Genomic DNA, 19,788 nt, shown 5'->3' on the forward strand with positions numbered 1-19,788 from the left:
ACACTTATTTATTATTGATTCCATTTGTCTGTATGTCTCTGCTACGCATACGGCTCATCTCCAAGCTCACACAAAGCGTTGTGAGACAGAAGATTTGCTGTTTTTGCTGTGCGATGTCATAAAACTAAGTATAATTAAGTGATAAAAATAAAAGATCTTGCTCCATGAGCTGTTTAACACTGCAACTCAATACATCAGGCCTGAAACCAGCTAATTAGAGTGTTGTATGGCAGCATCTCACATCATTAACCACCCTCTATTCTTAGTAAAACTGTTTTTAATTTTAGTTTTTTTTTTACCTGACATTTCTTCTTGTGTATGTGTATGTCTCCAGCATCTGAGCGTGTGCAGACAGCACAGGTCACCACATAGTCCAGCTGGAAAACAGCAGTGTGTTTACAATCAATCAATCAATCAATCAATCAATCAATCAATCAATCAATCAATCAATCTAATCTACCTACAGTATCAAATATATCTGTCTGTCTGTCTGTCTGTCTGTCTGTCTGTCTGTCTGTCTGTCTGTCTGTCTACACATCCATCCATCCATCCATCCATCCATCCATCCATCCATCCATCCACTTGTTAGAGTAAGGAGTAAGTACAACTGGAAAGGTTTCAGGTTTGAGTTGGGCTTATGAAAAATGAAAAAGCATGAAGTAAAGGGAACAATTCTTGAATCGGTGGCTTAATATTCTGCAGACATAAAAAACAACCTAAAATTAGCAGTTATCAAGAAAAAATGTATTTTGTTCTAATAATCAAGTAAAATCCTTCATGAAATAGATTCAATTAATTGTAATTAGGGATTGGTTAGAATAATCGAGTATTCAAATAATCGTTTTGAGGATATATATATATATATATATATTTTATTTTAATTGTCTCCACCAGCCGAAGGCTGAGGGAGAGTATGTTTTCCCCTCTGTCCGTCCGTCCGTCCGTGCGTCCGTGCGTCCGTCCGTGCGTGCGTCCTCGCAGTTTGTGAACAGCTAATCTCAGTCACCGTTGGCCCGATCGCTGCCAAACTGAGCACACACACTCCCTGGATGCCAATCTAGAACCTCTGCCCCACATTTTTCAAATCAGCCTCATGGTGGCGCTATAACAGGCCGATTTGTGTGGCCTGGTTGTTACCAGCTAATCTCCGGCGCCGTTGGCCCGATCGCTGCCAAACTGAGCACACACACTCCCTGGATGCTAATTCAGAACCTCTGCCCCACATTTTTTAAATCAGCCTCATGGTGGCGCTATAACAGGCCGATTTGTGTGGCCTGGTGGAGACCTGTGCTCGTTGTTATTGTTTTTCTTATAATTAATTTCTATATTGACTATATTGGCCAAGAGGGGGTGCTCTCCATTCCGACATGTCTCCATTCCGACATTGACTTCTTATTGTCGGAGTGGTAACACTTCCATAGAGGTTAGGTTTAGGGTTAGGGTTAGAGATAGGGTTAGATGTCGGAAAGGAGACAGGTCGGAATGGAGACGTGTAACCTCGTGGGGGGACTAATAATCAGAGCAGTGTGTGTACTTGCCCTGCAAGCTAAATGACGTCATGATGACATTATGGGGATGATCTTGATGTCATTACCAGGACGTAATATGGACTTTTTAGTTTGACAGGATTATTTGCGACCGAAGGTCACAGTTTATGAGAAACATCACAGCTTGTCCGTCTGTCTGGACGTGTACACATTTTTACGGTCTATGGGTTTGCCGCTCTGACATCTTGCTCTGATGTCACTGTGATGTCAGGGGAACCACTCTACCAGAATGGGTTAGCCGCTCTGACATCACACTCTGGCTTCACTGTGATGTCACACTAACAGAATCCCTTTTATGCCCATATATGGAGTTCCCTGATGTCATCAATATTAATGATGCCCTTTTAGAGAGATCCCTGATGCCAGGGGAACAAATCCCTTTTATGTCCACATCCCTGATGTCCACATCACTGTGGCGCGACCTCGCCCTTTAGGGCGAGGTTGCTTGTCGCCCTGAGGCGTCTTACTAGTTGTTATTATTTGTAATGTTAATTGAAATATGAGCATGTAAGTTATATTCAGGGACATATCTGACTAGTTATGATTTGTATCTGGCCTCGATCGGATCCTCTCTGATTAGCCTCGGAAACCCAGCCTTTATTTGGCGATCGGTAGAAAAATAAAGCCTGGGTGATCGCGTTAAAATCACTGTTGTAGGAAGTGTAGAATTTCCCTAACCAATCAGAGGCGTCGCACCGAATTTGTTGACATCATGACGCAGCAGCGTTCTCTGCGCTGAGCAGAGGGGGGTGGGGGGAGGAGAACACATGCTATTGGCCGGAGACTCCCGGAGAGATTCTCCGGGTCCGCCCATCTGCCAACATTAACTGTCCGCGTTAGCTCAGAGTACCCTCTGATTAATCCAGGACGTCCGTTTTCGTGGGCAGGATTTATGTTGGTTGAAATCAGGTGATATTCTAGGCCAGATCTGACTAGTCATGGTTTGAATTGATCTGGCCCCAATCAAGACGTCACTGATTGGTCCAGGTCCTGACCGTGCAGTCCAGTAGGTAAAATGGACATCTCCTCTCCGCAAAGTGAGTAAGACAAACGTCTGTGTGTGTGCACCCAGTACCTTCTGTAGAATGAGGTTCAGGTAGACACTCTCCTCCCAGTCGATGTCAGGGTCTCCCAGACCCGGCAGCTTCTTGGAATCTCTCCTGTACACCTCCACCTCCACCTGAGACAGCACAACAAACACACAACGTCAACCTCCACCTGAGTCCCACACAGCACAGCAAACACACAACAAGCACTGCCATTCACATCTCACAGTAGCTATTGTGTAGGGCTAGAATGACATTTTAACTGACGAATAATTGTCACACAGATAATTGTGATTAAGGATTTAATTGTGTTTTTGGCATTGAACATGAATAAAAAATTAAATTTCTGTTTGGCTGTAGATCGGTTATTTTCACAATTTCTGCTTCTAATATTTGTCAATTTGGCCAATGTTTAATTTTTCATTTTAGAGGTATTAATTAAAAAGTCCTTAAATTGTCACTTTAGAAATGTGTATATACCTGTACTGTACACTTTATACAATTAAACTTTATGTTGGTTTGTTTACTGTTAAGTGAGAAAACAATGTTGCACATTCAGCTAATCATCTGGGGACCCCCCAAAATAATTTTGAGAAAAGGTTGAGAACCACTGTACTAAGGACCACCTGGATAGGACTGTGTCCTATGTGCTGAGTGTTTTATTAACCTTTTAGATCACTGCTTCCCAACGTCAGGTCCGAGGACCACCCAGGGCTCCGTCTGCAAAATGTAGGGCTTATGTGTTTAATCAAACTAATCGAATTAGTCAATTACAAAAAAGAAAAAAAAAATCTATTGACATTGATATATTCAAATGTAAAATAAATGGTTAAAAAAATAATGTGCTACTAAATTATTTGATTAATCGAAAAAGTGATTGATAGGATAAGTGCTAAAATGAATCGATAGTTGTTGCAGCCCTACTCTCTGTCTCCTCTACTTCCCTCTCCAGCATCTCGCTCTCTCTCTCTCTCTCTCTAAACCCTTCCTATTTCCCAGCATCCTTTTGACAACAGCACATCATGTACAGTTGCTGTGATTCGTGATGCATTAGCATTTAAATAGAACAAACAAGGCACTCTCTCCTGCGCCGTGATTCTTCATGTAGACCTTTGATGTCATAAGACCTTTAAGTCCCCTCACATCTATATACACATTACATCCTGCACATAATTCTACATTCATTCAAACTCCTAACTTTGACTGGGGAGGGATTCTGAGAGTCTGGGTTACAAAGTCTAATCATGTACATAAAAATCAAACCTCGGTTCGAAGTGAAGCGGTGAACTTTTATTCTATGTGTTCTAGAGCTATGAACTCTATACATTCTTCCAATTCTGAATGAATGAATGATTTTATCTGGAGGGCCGAATTGTCATGTGAAGCTTGACCAATGCTCAAAGTATGGTCTCGTTGGACATTTTTTATCATCCAATCATCAGACCGGGACGGACGTTACACACATATTCTGGACGTACGGGACAGATAAAACCTGTTCATTCTGGACTGAAATGACCATATATGGACATGAACGGGACACACATGTACGGGACAGATAAAACCTGTTCATTCTGGACTAATATGACCATATATGGAAATGAACGGGACACACAAAGCCACCCCTTGGAAGCGGCTTTCACCGCTTCAAAAATAAGTAAAATATTATACATCTGGAGCTGTCAGGCTCTAAAGTAGCAAAATCGTCTTACTCTGAGCCTTGTTTATTTGCGTACAAGTATTGTTTTAAGGCAGTCAGCAATGCATGTGGCACAGCAGCTACTAGCTTGGGAAGTAAGTACTCAGCTGAAACCCACTTCCATTCATATTCTGTAGTTCAGGGGTCTTCAACGTTTTCAGGCCGGGGACCCCCAAACTGATGGGGAGATGGAGCAGGGACCCCCTACCACCTCGTAGGGTGGGGGGGTCGGGGCTACAACATTTTTTATTTTAAACATGTACAAGTTACAGCGAGCAGGGTGGGCCGTACCACTACCATTTCTAAACATACTACTTATTAACTGAGAACCAATGTCAATAATATCAACAATCTGTCAATTGCATAGTAATCATGTATTCAAGCTATTCAAAATGGATAGAATCATGATTTATTTTTTAACATAAATGTGAAAAATAAAAAAATAAATAAAAAAAAAACATTTTTTGAAATCTTTTTTTTTTTTTTTAAAAGCAATAATTTCGCGGACCCCCTGCAGTACCTCCGCGGACCCCCTAGGGGTCGCGGACCCCCTGTTGTAGACCCCTGCTGTAGTTTACGTATCATCATGGGGTGGAAACCAATTTGGTTTTCCACCCCATGGCAATACGCAGTGCTGTGTTCTACCTGATACTTGGGTCTACGCCGTATGCTGTGAAGAAAAAATGTAGAAAAAGCGTATGCCCTTGCAAACCTTTCAAAGTAGCGTATCTGATATAGGCATTATGCACTGCGTATGCGCTGGCCACAGGAATAGCCACGGATCGTAGATTATAGTATGCTGATACTATGCTCTCAAAAATATTCTAGAACACACCACTGGCAATAAGTAAAATATTATGAATGGACCCATAAGGGTTCATTTGGTTTCAGATGAATGTTCTAGTGTTACAAAAAAGATAAACGATGGTAATACATTTTGGGGTGTTAAATATCTATATATTCTGATAGCAGTTTCAGTTTCAGTTTATTTTTATTTATAGTACAAAATCACCCCGAGGGGGCTCTGTGCACTTCACAACAGGGCAATACAACACACAATTTCAAAGAAAATAAAAACAGTCAAATGTGAAATACAACAACAACAAAAAACAGTCAATTTTGAAAAACAACAAAAACAGGACAAAGAGATCATATAGAAATAGAGCAACACAGTGTTAAAAACCATGGGGTAGTAGGATTTGGTCATGGCAATGAGAGCGAGATGGGTTTTTAACTTGGATTTAAAAATGTCTAGGGAGTCAGCATCCCTGACAGCTTGAGGGAGAGCATTCCAGAGGTGGGGGGCACGGTGTGTAAATGCTCTGCCCCCGACGGTTACTTTATTGGGTGTTGTTACTGTGAGCTGACCAGCGTCCTGGGACCGTAGTGGTCTTCCTGGGATGTAAGGTTGTATTAAGTCCGACATATAGGATGGGGAGAGTACGTGTAGGGCTTTGAAGGTCAGGAGCAGGACCTTGAAGTCGGCTCTGGCCTGTATTGGTAGCCAGTGAAGTGCTATGAGTGTTGGTGTGATATGGTCATATTTCCTTTTCCTGGTTAGTACTTTGGCTGCAGCGTTTTGAACAAGCCTAAGGCCATTTGTTGCTGTTAATGGTAGTCCAGAGAAAAGTGCGTTACAGTAATCTAGTCTAGATGTGATGAATGCGTGGACCAGGGTTTCAGCGTCTGGGAGTGATAGTATTGGGCGGATTCTAGCTAAGTTGCGTAGGTGGAAGAAGGCAGATTTTGTGATACTTTTTATGTGGTGTGTGAAGGATAGTGATGGGTCGAATACTACTCCTAAGTTTCTGATAGTTGGTTTATGGTTTATTGAACAGCCATCCAGATTTAGAGTTAGGTTATTGTACAGATGTGTGTGTTTGACTGGACCGACCAGTAGCATTTCTGATTTGGCTGAGTTCAGGAGCAGGAAGCTGTTGTTCATCCATATCTTAACTGCAATCATTGCTATAGTGTTTATCAGTAACAGGGGTCTGAAAAAACATTTTCAGGTCAGGATCCCAATTTCATCCAATCGGAAGAGATAACAGGGTTACAGGATCAACAGTTAAAAGAAGAAACAAATTTGGAAAGGGAACATTGGAAGAATTGGTATACTGACCTGAAATACATTTTCTGTTTATAGAGCGAGCTGGAGAGATGAAGAGAACCCTGTTACTGAACAAACACTCTAAAGCAATGATTACTACCAGACTGTAAAGATTTAACTTTTAACACATTTTGTATTGTTTTTAACCAGACAAAGAAAAAATCACTTAAGGGTCCCCCTTTAAGTGATTTTCTCACGCAGCGGACGGCGCACGTCAAACCCATTATTTTCAATTAACTTGGGGACGCCGGTGAATGTTAACCTGGTGAAATACTAACCTGCCGACGCTGGTGAGTAGCTAACTTGCCGACGCTGGTGAGTAGCTAACCTGCCGACGCTGGTGAGTAGCTAACCTGCCGACGCTGGTGAGTAGCTAACCTGCCGACGCTGGTGAGTAGCTAACCTGCCGACGCTGGTGAGTAGCTAACCTGCCGACGCTGGTGAAATACTAACCTGCCGACGCTGGTGAGTAGCTAACCTACCGACGCTGGTGAGTAGCTAACCTGCCGACGCTGGTGAGTAGCTAACTTGCCGACGCTGGTGAGTAGCTAACCTGCCGACGCTGGTGAGTAGCTAACCTGCCGACGCTGGTGAGTAGCTAACCTGCCGACGCTGGTGAGTAGCTAACTTGCCGACGCCGGTGAGTAGCTAACTTGCCGACGCTGGTGAGTAGCTAACCTGCCGACACTGGTGAATGTTAAAGGTGATACACCATGCATTTAAAAAGTATTTATGTCATATTGTTTATGTCCCAAAAAAAACGTTTTTCAAAAGGTTTGAGGCTAAATTACGACTCCTGAATAGAGCACTGATCATGTCATGTCCATGCCTAGATCATGCACCACGTGTGTGCACATTGCTCACAGCTTTCAAACAAAAAAATCCGAATGGAAATCCGTTCAGGCATTCATGAACTAGCAGCCATTATGTTTTCTTAAAATGTAAACAAACATGGCTGCCATGTTTGAAAGATGGGGTTGCTATGGGGGTTAAACATGCAATTTCGCGATTGCCATCATGCCTACTACATTTTTTTGGGGTCCAAAAAATTTTAACCCGTGAAACCTCAGCCTTGCCAAAAACAGAGAAAGACACAATGGTCAGAAATGGGAATTTGTGAGGATAGAAAGTGCTAGTGGGACCCCAAAAAAAGGTTTTAAAATAGGAAAAGTGGCCTCTATGCCTAAACCTAACCCTAACCCTAACCTCAGTAACCCTGACGCTGGTGAGTAGCTAACCAGCCGACGCTGGTGAACCTCCTTCGTCATCAGCGAAAACAAGCGCTCCTTCCTCTTGCATCTCCTACTACGGATTCCAAAATAGCTTACTGAACAGCGCCTTGAACACTGAGGATTTTACTGTGTATTGATTCACCCCTGCTGTGCTGATATTTATTCAAAATGAAAATCGATCGCTTCAAAAAGTACAACTACGTGTTTCTCAAATAAAGACACAATATTTACAATGAGCCTGTGTGTCCTCACTGTCGGGGGGAAACCTTGTATGACTGTATGTATTATTTTAGTCACAAGCTCTTGTTAATACTTATTTTTTGGAATATGGAGATACAAGGTTTCTGCCCGACAGTGTTAGTTGAGAGGACAAAGCATGATGACATTGCTTCGGGGCAAAAGCACAAAGTAATGACCTTGACTCTGTTGGTACAGCACTCTGTGGCTCTCTGCCAGGATTTATAGCGCACACATACAGTAACAATGCACATGTCGGCGCTGTCGGATGGAAACCTTGTGTGTCCAAAACCGTTACTGTTCAGAAAAAAGAAAAAAGAAAAAAAACGAAAGACCTGCGTTCGGGGACCTAACCCTGATCCGATGTAGTTATTAATTAGTCACAAAGCTTTCACTTTCAAAATGTTTCTAACGGGGGCATGGTGGTGCAGTGGTTAGCACTTCGCCTCACAGCTCGAAGGTCCTGGGTTCGATTCCCGCCGGGGGAAGCTGTGGGTGCTGGGGGCGTGTTCCTTCACCCGCGTCATCAGCACCCACACCCTAGGTGGGGTTGGCGATAGGGCCTTTCTGTGGTGAGTTTGCATGTTCTCCCCGTGTCTCCTTGGGCATAGGCCCTCACACAAAAACATGCAGTAGTCCTGGTTTCTATACTACCTCCCCCTAGCCAGCCGGGTGCTCCCCAATGTCCCCTGGCGCGGCAGGGGGAGAGCGGAAACCAGGACTACAGGTTAGGTAGTCACCGGGTGAGAAAAATGTGTTGCAAAAACCGTGGGATAAAAAACATTTAGAGAAAAAAAATGTTTCTAACAACGCTGCAGGGCTCAAGACACTGATGATGCTCGATAGGAGGCAGCGATTCAGGAGTCCCAAGTTGGAAGAAATTGCATATATATATATATATATATATATATATATATATATATATATGTATATATATATACGGTATACACAAACACACACACAGTACGGTATATTAGGATTTTATGGAAGTTTTATGGAAGTAGGCTGATCCACACTCTCACATCACATCACATTCATATAGCAAATATAACCAATCTGCAAACTCACAGCAGGTTGTGATGTGATGCATTGTGAGCTTGTAGGTTGTCTATTTTTGCTAGTTTTATGCAACACTGTTGTATGATGAAGTAGGGCATTAATTTACAGGAAGAAATATAATTCATACACACACACACACACACACGCACGCACATACAGAACATACCGTAGTTGTCAGGTGGAAACCTTGTATGTCCAATACCTTCCTTTTTATTTAAAAAAAAATATTTAAAACAGACGATCTACAAGAATATAGCAGAAAATAGCAGAGAATATAGCACAGAATATGCAAGGCGTTGTGTGCTTGTAGATCTGCTATTTTCACTATACTCTTGTGCAACACTTTTGTATGACGTAGTAGGGCATTAATTTACAAAAAAAAGAAGAAAAAAAAACATTTTATGTTAATTTTAAACTTGCTTACGAGATTTCTGCCCTGACAAAACGGTGCATGTACCCACACATGCAGTATATTACACCAGATCACTGCAGATGGATAGGATGGCTCTCGGAGCACTGTGTTTTGCTCTCATCATGCGTTTCATTAACGAGCAGCATTAACGAGCAGAGAGGGAGACACATCGTTAGAGGCAACTAATTAATGCTGACCTGGCCGAGGAATTGTGCTCTGTATCCACGGTAACCCAAGGAAGGGAGGAGATGGGGGGACTTGCTCTGCCACACGTGATGCGATGCCTATTAACGTATACACTTCTTTTTTTGAGTAGCCAATTCTTTTCTTTTGCCCTTTTTTTCTCCCAATTTAGTCGTTGCCAATTAACCCTCCCCACACTGTTGATTTTGTCGACTAAAACTATGACGAAAGATGTTTGTCGACTGTGTTTTTTTCACCAACGAAAACGAAATAAAAACGAAATAAAAAGTATGCTGTGATGACTAAAACTAAGACTAAATATATTGACAATTTCGTCAACAAAATAAAAACTAGGCTAAAACGTTAGGGAAGGACTAGTGGAGAAGAGAGTCATTTTATGTTTGGTTGCTCTCAGGTGTTGCGTGTTGAAAATAGCAGATCTACAAGCTCACAATGCGGCCATAAATCAGCCATTACAATGTCATCAAGGCCAGCCAAAATACATTTCAGTTGACTAAATCAACTGTAGATTTAGTCGCCTAACATCTTATGATATTTAGTCGACTAAAATTAGACTAAAACTAAAACTTTTCAGGTGACTAAATTATGACTAAAACTAAAAGACATTTTATTCAAAAGACTATGACTAAAACAAAATCAAAATTTGCTGTCAAAAACAACACTGCCTCCCCACACATTCCTGCATTCCTGTGTCATCACTGCTGTTGTACCTCATTTGCCTGTTCAACACCCACCCCAGACTGTAGGGGTCGCTATTGCCCCAGCTTCCCTCCCCTGTGGTAGGGATGTCAAAAATGGACCTTTATCAAAATCGATTATTCTATAGCAATAATCGAATATTATTCGAAAATCGATAATTAATTATTATTATTATTTTTTTATTAAAAAAAAAAAAAAAAACATTTTTTTTTCTTCTGTTTTTCTTTTTTTTTTTACTGGATTTCAATGCACATTTACATATGTACAACATGGCTCTTCAGGTAATTGGTAGCCTAACTACTACTCTTCATCTTTCTTTTTAGTGTGCCAGTGTACTGTTCACCTAATCTCTCAAGAACAGATTCTGTGATGCTTTACAATACAGAGGACGCTGTTTTCCCTTTTCTTTGATGATGGCCACCAGTACCAAACAATCAAGCCTGAATCAATCACACCTGTGTCTGAGACAGGGGGGGAGGGGAGTGTGTAGCAGGCAGCTGCCACTCTGCTGTGCTCCTTCACTCTGTCTACACAGTTTACAGTTGGTGCTGGTGTGAATAATAAATCAATGGCCATTTACTATTATCATTAATACTATTGTTAGCCTATATTCTATATTTTGGTTGAAACTAACTAACTAAGCCAAAAAATGGTATTAAAAAAAAAAAAAAAAAGTTTTTTTTTTTTTTCGATTTTCGATTATGAAATATTAAAATCGAATATTGATTAATATAACGAATATTCGAAAATCGATTATTCGGTGACATCCCTAGGTAGGACAGGTACTTTACTACTGCACCACCCAAGTGCAATGCACTCCCTTAACACCCTTAAACAATATATTCACCCAGGGTGTAACTGTATAAAACTTGGCATGTCCCTTGTGCTTGTAGTTATGGGGATTTACAACAAGATTGATTGATTGATTGAAGACTTTATTAGAAGTTTGCATAGGAAATGGTACAGTTTCATGACGGTACAGTTCACTGGTACAAGGTCTACTAAAAGGAGATCCATGAAAAGACTAAGCTTATTTCCACAGGGAACCATTTAAGTATCTCATATAACATTGAATGACAGACGAATAGAACACAGTACTATGCAGTAGATATGTAAAGAAAAAAAAATGAAAGAACAAAAAAAAGTCTAACCAAACAGTAAGTATATACAAAGAAGAGACACATGTCGGTTGCTCGGGGACTGCCTAGAAGTCCGACATCTCATTAGTCCTACGTTGGTTAGGTTTAGGGTTAGCATTCACCAGGTTAGCAATCACCTAATTCAGGACTAATGGGATGTCGAAACAGTGAGATGGCACCGGTCGCTCTGCTAGGTCAACTGTCATATGACTTGGAATAAAAGATATTAAGTACCAAGGACTCTGACTTCAAATGACACTTTAGGTTAGGGTTATTGTAGTCAGTGATTGCACTGTTGACATTGTCACTTGTCTTTTCTTTGCACTGATTGTACTGGTCGCACAGTTTGACACCACCATCCATCCATCGGATCTGTCCACGCCTGTATCTCGCTTTTTTCTACACTTTTCATGTCCCAATAATCCATGGGCACACCAACATAATACAGGGGTGTAAATATCGTCACTGTCGGCAGTGTCGGGAAGAAACCTTGTATCTCCAAGTTTCAAATTTGTATGTTTCTTCGCAAAGTAAAGCCCTGTTTCATCATACAAGGCTGTCACACAACAGTAGTGAAAACAGCAGATCTACACGCACACAACGCCTCTGTTGTAGATCGGCTGTTTTCACTAGTTTAAATCATTTTTAAAATGATAAATAATACAATACTGGCTTTCAAGCAGTTTCAAGGGGCACACTTGACCCTTCTCAGGGGCACACCAAGGTCCCCAGGCACAGTGGTTGAGAAACACTGCTCTACTTCACCATCTCAGCTTCTGCTCTCCATGTAAAACTTCCAGCTGTAATGTGTTTTTCTTTTTGTGTGTATGAGCTTCTATGGCTGGGCGATATGACTTCAAATCAAATGTTATGATTATTTAAAACCTTTGCTTCAATTATGATTGCTAACAATTACAAAACAAAGGAATACACTATAGTGCAAATAGCCAATCTAAAAACCGTTAATTCAGTTTCTATCCACCTGTTTCCGCGGGAGTTTACTGGAGATTATTTGGACCTGTTTGGACCACACTTCCGGTTTAACAGCAGACATACAAGCTCATGTCGCGTCGCAGATGCAACCATTGTGAGCTTGTAAATCACACTCGGCTGCGGTGCCGGAAGCTCGGTACAGTGTCTGCGCAATGCACTATGGGGCGTTGGAAAGTCGTGGATATATTTTCGATGAACTCTCCAGTGCTCCCACTGCACCAAGGAGCTATCAGCTCCCGTCTCACTCTCTCAACATGACTCTTCACTTCCAAGGCTTGGTCGTGATAGTAATCTTTGTCATCTTTGTGTGAGAGACACTTCTGGAAGCAACGCACGCATGTGCCCTCATGTTACCATGGCAACCGTTTGCAAGCTCTTAATGCTTTTCTGAGTGGTGTGAAACCTTGCTTGTAACACGCACGCACGCACGCACGCACGCACGCACACACACATGTTTATATCACAATACTTGTGAGGACACATTTTAGGAAAGCTTTGAAAATAACCTGAATCTTTTCTCAATTGTAAATCAAACTCTAAAATCTTATTACCATTATTATTATTTTACAAAAAAAAGAAAAAGAAAAAAATCTTGTGAGGATTAGGAAAAAGGTCCTCAGAAAGGCTGTTTCTCTAATTCTTATTTGCACTGAGACCGACGTTCCTTGATCTCCTTTTTATTTGACTAAATGTGTTTTATTGCATTTTTTGAAACCTGTATGCTATGTTTTATTGTTGTTCAGCACTTTGTAAAGTTATTATTATTATTATTACTATACTTCTTTTGCTCTCACAAGTAGTAACACACACACGCACGCACACACGCACACACACACACAGGGGTGAGATGCCGTGGGCTCGGTTGGGCTCGGCGAGCCCACACTTATTATTATCAAGCTGTACACACGCGCGCCCGACATGCACGCACGCACACGCGCGTGCACGCACGTCGTCAAGTTGTGTGACGGCTCGACGGCTCGGTCAACACTTCGATCCCCTACCTGTCTGCTTTGCATAACAATAGCCTACTCTGGTAGGCAGGCTCATTTACACTTGTATATGCGGCCAGCATATAGCCTACGCTCGCCTATAGCATTCTTTGCAGACTTTTCGGAACCTCTCCCTCCGCTATGCAGCTCCTCACTCTTCATATCATGAGTTTAAATCACTCATTTTGTCAGAGCTGCATAGCGGAGGGACTCAGGAGAGGTTCCAAAAGGAGCTAGCAGACTTTACTGTGTGTGGGTGAGTCTATAAAGTCTATGTAAAGTTATTTTATATAAAATCTAAAGGAAAATACATTAATTGAAACTAAAATAAAAACAAATTAACAAATTAACAATGTAACTAAATAAGAAATATAATTAGATTAAAAATGTTGTGTTATACAGTATAGCACCGAGCGGCAGGCATGTGTGCACACATGCGCGTGCACGTGCGCACGTGATGTGCATGTGACGTCATGAATTTAGAGGGGAACCACTTCTAAAATCCATATCACATCACTGCACACACACACACACACACACACACACACACACACACACACACACACACACACACACACACACAGAAGAAATCTTTTCAAAACAGACCGTAGGAGAGGAAGCCTGACTGGACACGTGGTTCTAAACTGTTTACACTTTGGTGCGCTGTGGTTTTGCATATAGAGCGCTAAAATAAGCCTGTATGTTTAACTCATTCCCTGCCAGGCCCGATAGTCCCGAGATTATTCCAATGTCTTTCCCCGCCAGGCCCGATAGTCCCGAGAAAAAAAAAAAAAAAAAAAAATCAAAAATGTTTTTGGACCCCCAAAAATGGAGTAGGCATGATAGCAATCGCGAAATTGCATGTTTAACCCCCATAGCAACCCCATCTTTCAAGCATGGCAGCCATTTTGGCAGCCATCTTTGTTAAACATAGTGGCTGTTATCTCATGAATGCCTGAACGGATTTCCATTCGGATTTTTTTTGTTTGAAAGCTGTGAGCAATGTGGACACACGTGGTGCATTATCTAGGCATGGGTGTGCATGATCCGTGCACACCCAATTACATGGAAGTCTATGGAGACGAATGGCAGGTGGGAGTACGGAGGTATGTTAAAATGGCGGTCAATGTGTTAATAACATTCATCACTTATTTTTTCCCTTTCTTAAAAAAAAAAAAAAAAAAAAAAAAAAATGTTGACAATTATTTTTAAGTCATTATGCAGATTCATTCCTCCCACACACATTGCTGTGTTGTCACTGTTGTATCCTACTGACTCAACTGCCAGTCAGGAGACCCCACCAGGAGGTGTGTTCACATAGACGCAGGGGCGTCAATTGGATATGGCAGGGGTATGCAGCTGCCATGGCCTGGGTCCATGCAGGGGGGAGAATACAAGTTACTTTAAAATATAAATCCATGAATGTCTCTTTGTCTATCTGTGCTGGTTATTATGTTTTTTAAATTACATTAACTCTTTGAGTGCCACCCTAGTCACCACTAGAGGGCGCCCAGTGGCCATAGAAAATCCCATAGAGATATGCTGGTATATGCAGAAGCCCTGCAGCCATGACTTGCCTGAACACTTTCCTTTGTGCATGTACAGGAAGAGGATGAAGTTAGCTTGAAGTTAGCTATTGGCTACCAAGCATTTTAGAAGCCTTATTTTCATCAACTTAGCCATGATTAAACCTTGCACACCTCATGCATGGGAAAAAAACAGAGAAGAATGAGCTCTAAAAAATCCAATGCAATCCTGGATTGCATTGGAGTGGATTTGTGCAGTTTGTTCACAGCTTTCAAACAAAAAAATCCGATTGGAAATCCGTTCAGGCATTCTTGAGATAATCGCCATTATGTTTTACATGTTATGTAAACAAACATGGCTGCCCTGTATGTTAGATGGGGTTGTATGGGGGTGGAACATGCAAAATCGCGATTGAAATCATGTTCACTAGATTTGATGGGGTCCAAAAAAAAAAAAAAAAAAAATTCAAAACATTTTTTTTCAAAAAAAAAAAATCTTTTTTTTTTTTTTTTTTTTTTAAAGCCGAACTAGTTCGGGATTGGCACTCAATGAGTTAAAACAACTACAAATGCAAAATTTAACAAGGTATTATAATTATATTCTCCACACTTTTATTCTCCCCATCTTGACGGAATAGTATATTCCCAGGTTCCAGCTGCAAAGGTGCAATTCATCATTGTTAATTGTGGCATGTTTATTATTATGCCAAGTTTAGCTGCACTTGAACAACTGTTCCAGACTAAACCATATACATTTTTGGGGGAAAAAAATTAACTTCTTAAAATAAATGTATCATTCCTGTTGCTAAGGTATGGCAACATGACTGGTGTCTTGCACGCGCGCGAAATACCAGTCATGTTGCCATAATTAGCTTTTTCTGAACTGTCGCCACTGCATAGACGCCCGACAAAGCCTGATGCACCACGGTGGATTAGATCCCACAACCTCAGGGACTTACTACTGCGCCACCCGATTCATCATTCTTCTAATTCAGTGTTTCCCAAATCACAATGTGACGCCTTGTGAGCTGGCAGATCGCTATTTGGGTCCCTTTTGGGTCTCGAGCCAAAAGCTTTGGGAACCACTGTTCTAATTAAGCTCGATCTTCTTGGAGCACCATCTTGTCAGAAGAACTCCACCTTACCACCCATTTTGTTGCTCAACATCTACTGATTAGATGATTAGCGGTGCTCTCTCTGGCCCTGGGGCAGCCAGGGCCGTAAACCTCGAGGGTAATTCCATATAGCTGGAGGAAATGGAAATGAATGCCAGGAAGCACATTCTTTCCAAAACTTTGACAGATTGGAGGGATTGAAGAGAGAGAGGGGGGGGGGGGGGAGAGAGAAATAAAGGAAAAGAGAGAGACAGAGAAAGAGAGCGCTGAGGGCAAGGCCTATCTTCATAGTTATTTTAATTGGACGATGAGTCATCACGTCATCTTATACCAGGGGTTTTCAAAGTGGGTGACGGGGCACCCTGGGGTGCCGCGACGGCAGTCCAGGGGTGCCGCGAGATCATTTGATAATATTTGGAATTTATTTGGACACTTGAAAAAATATGTACAAATGTGTACGTCTTTTGGTAAAGCAAAGCCCTGATTCATCATACAAGACTGTTGCATAAAACTAGTGAAAACAGCCGATCTACAAGCACACAACGCCTCGCGATGCGAGGCGTTGTGTGCTTAGATCGTCTGTTTTCACTAGTTTAGTACATTTTATAGATGGTATACAAAACGAACAGTTTTGGACAACGATGATATGCTATAAATATAAGGTGCTGGGATTGAAAATTATAATAGGGGTGCCTCGGATTCAAAAAATATTTATGGGGTGCCCTGAGACAAAAAAGTTTGGGAACCCCTGTCCTATACTATGAATGTACAGCAGGTGATATCTGTAGCTGATGCCCCCGCCCCCTAGAGTTGTGTACCAGTCCCGAGCACCATGTTCATGACAACAATAAAACCGCTATTTCTTGCATCTACATAACGTCGCTGTCGGGTAGAATTCCAATCCAATTCTCCCTGCTTCATCACACAAATAGTGTCACACAAAAGCAGTGAAAATAGCAGATCTACAAGCTCACAATGTGTTGTGAGCTTGTAGAGTGAGTATTTTCCGTATTTTAAAATATTTAAATAATAATAATAAAAAAAGGTATGGTTTTGGACATACCGTACAAAGTTTCCATCCGACAGTATTGCAGTTCAGGCTACATGCATAGATAGATAGGTTACATAGTAACATAAACACACACAGATAAAGCCGTGTGTAGGTACACGCTTTCTTCCCACGGAGAAAGTCATGGGGTTCATAAAACAGCCCACGTTCATAACAAGGTACACATAAGGGTCCTTAAAATAAATAAATAAATCTAAATAAATATAGAAAGAAAAAATTACACAAACTACGAAGTAGTCATGCACAGTACAAATCTGCAGTGTTAATTTATCCATCTATAACAGGGGTCTTCAACGTTTTCAGGCCGGGGACCCCCAAACTGATGGGGAGATGGAGCAGGGACCCCCTACCACATCATAGGGCGGGGGGGGGGGGGGGGGGGGGGGGTCGGGGCTACGACATATTTTTTATTTTAAACATGTACAAGTTACAGCGAGCAGGGTGGGCCGTACCACTACCATTTCTAAACATACTACTTATTAACTGAGAACCAATGTCAATAATATCAACAATCTGTCAATTGCATAGTAATCATGTATTCAAGCTATTCAAAATGGATAGAATCATGATTTATTTTTTAACATAAATGTTAAAAAAAAAACGTTTTTTGATATATATATATATTTTTTTAAGCAATAATTTCGCGGACCCCCTGCAGTACCTCCGTGGACCCCCTAGGGGTCGCGGACCCCCTGTTGAAGACCCCTGATCTATAACATCTGTGTACAAATGTAACCAAATGGGGTCCATTTGGATAGATTTGCACAATGAATCACAATGGAAACGAGTCCCCTGGGTCTTTTTGTGAGATATTAGTCCTTGCACTGGCACAGTGCCCACTCACACTGAGCAACCATATGCCACCTCAGACATCCGACATCACACATCTGATCTGATCTCTCAAATGAATGGATTTTTTCTTCCTTTTCATGTGTGCTTGTTTGGTTAGGATCATCCTAAATTGTGAAAGATAGTAAAGTGGCAAGCTACCCCTTAAAAATGTTTTACCCAAATTATACATCTAGACTCCTGGCCCCTGTCCACTGGTTGCCAGTGTGGTTTAGAATACATTTTAAGATTCTTCTGTTTGTGTCTAAGTGTAAGTGTATAAATGTGCTGCCCCATGGCACCCTCCTACTACCTCAAGGTCCAGGTGGAGGGTAGGTTGGATTAGGGCTGTCACAATTATTACATAATCGTCTAATCGCAATTATTTGACATAATCGCAAATATTTTGTCATAATCGTCATAATCGTGAATGTTGAAAAATGTTCATACATTTACAAACATTTTCAGAAATAGTGGAAATAGCAGATCTACAAGCTCACAACGCGTCGAATCGCGACGCGTTGTGAGCTTGTAGATCGGCTATTTCCACTATCAATGTTATTTTTTAAGTAGAAAGTTCTCAAATATGTCAGTAATTTCTTTGTATATTTAGGTTATGTGTCATATCTACCATGTGCAACTTCAAAGCCTAAAGCCGAACAGAAATGTAATTATCAACGACAAAAACACAATTAAATCGTTAATCGCAATTATTTGAGTGACAATTAATCGTCATATAAAATGTCATATCGTGACAGCCCTAGGCTGGATCCTTGAGAATTGTTATAAATATTGTTGCCCCCGGCCAGAAGCCTCAAACTGTATCTCTAATACATATTTAAACTTTTCATGTTTTGTTTGTAAATGAATGGCCTACTTTATCGTCGCTGTCGGGAGGAGTCCAAAATAGGGCTGTCACGATATGAAATTTTACATGACGATTATTTGTCACTCAAATAATTGGCGATTAACGATTTAATTGTGTTTTTGTCGTTGATAATTACATTTCTGTTTCGCTTTTAGGCTTTGAAGTTGCATATGGAAGATATGACACATAACCTAAATATACAAATACATTACTGACATATTTGACAACTTACTACTTAAAAAATAACATTGACATTTTTCAACATTCACGATTATGACGATTATGACAAAATAATTGCGATAATGTCAAATAATCATTTTATTAGACGATTATGTAATAATTTTTGACAGCCCTAGTCCAAAAGGCGATGCGAGCTTTTTGATATGCAATTTTCACTACTTTTTGTGAGACACTCTTTTATGTCGTTGGTAATTAATTTACGAAAGAAAAAAAAAACATTAAAATATGCAATATGGAGATACGAGGTTTCTGCCCGACAGCGACGTTATCATACAAGAGTGTCGCACCGGCAAAGTAGTGAAAATAGCCGATATATTTTCACAATTTTAAAATGCTTTTAGAATTATTATTTTAAAAAAATAACAATTTTGGATGTTCCACCCGACAGCAACGATACACTAGTGGTCCAGAGCTCAAAACATATTGAGAACCACTGAGGTAGAAGCTTAGCCCTAGAATGTCTCCAATGTTCGGTCGATTGACACTCCGTGTAATCCCTCAAATCTGGAGCCATAGAACGCTCCCATTGCGCGGCGGTTAGCAGCGAATCTGCGCGGCACTAAAGTGAAGCGCGTTACTTGTGTACTCACCCAATAATGTATTCCTCAGCCTGGGAGAAAGACATTGTCCTATAGTGTCATATCCATTTGAAAGTTCTGGCTGAAAACATGTACTTTGTAAAATATCACCACTCACGAGCCAACACGGACGACTGACACGACCGGGCGAGGGGCCCGGAATGACTGCTGGACTGAATATATCAAAACTTCCTTTTGGAA

At 41.1% G+C, this 19,788-nt stretch overlaps 1 protein-coding gene across 1 annotated transcript in view; it reads right to left on the reverse strand.

Moving 5' to 3' along the window:
* Positions 1 to 19,788, reverse strand: part of kiaa0930 — a gene marked incomplete at its 3' end in the record, with an annotated part of 84,351 nt that overhangs the window by 12,562 nt on the left and 52,001 nt on the right. The window contains exons 3-4 of the mRNA XM_080754629.1: positions 2,623 to 2,727; positions 300 to 377 (exon numbers count right to left, since the gene is read on the reverse strand). Coding sequence (XP_080610755.1) covers positions 300 to 377; positions 2,623 to 2,727 — 183 coding nt within the window. The remainder of the gene's footprint in view (positions 1 to 299; positions 378 to 2,622; positions 2,728 to 19,788) is intronic.

The sequence above is a fragment of the Nannobrachium achirus genome, assembly GCF_963921795.1.
Source record: "Nannobrachium achirus genome assembly, chromosome: 23".
NCBI classification, from domain to species: domain Eukaryota; kingdom Metazoa; phylum Chordata; class Actinopteri; order Myctophiformes; family Myctophidae; genus Nannobrachium; species Nannobrachium achirus.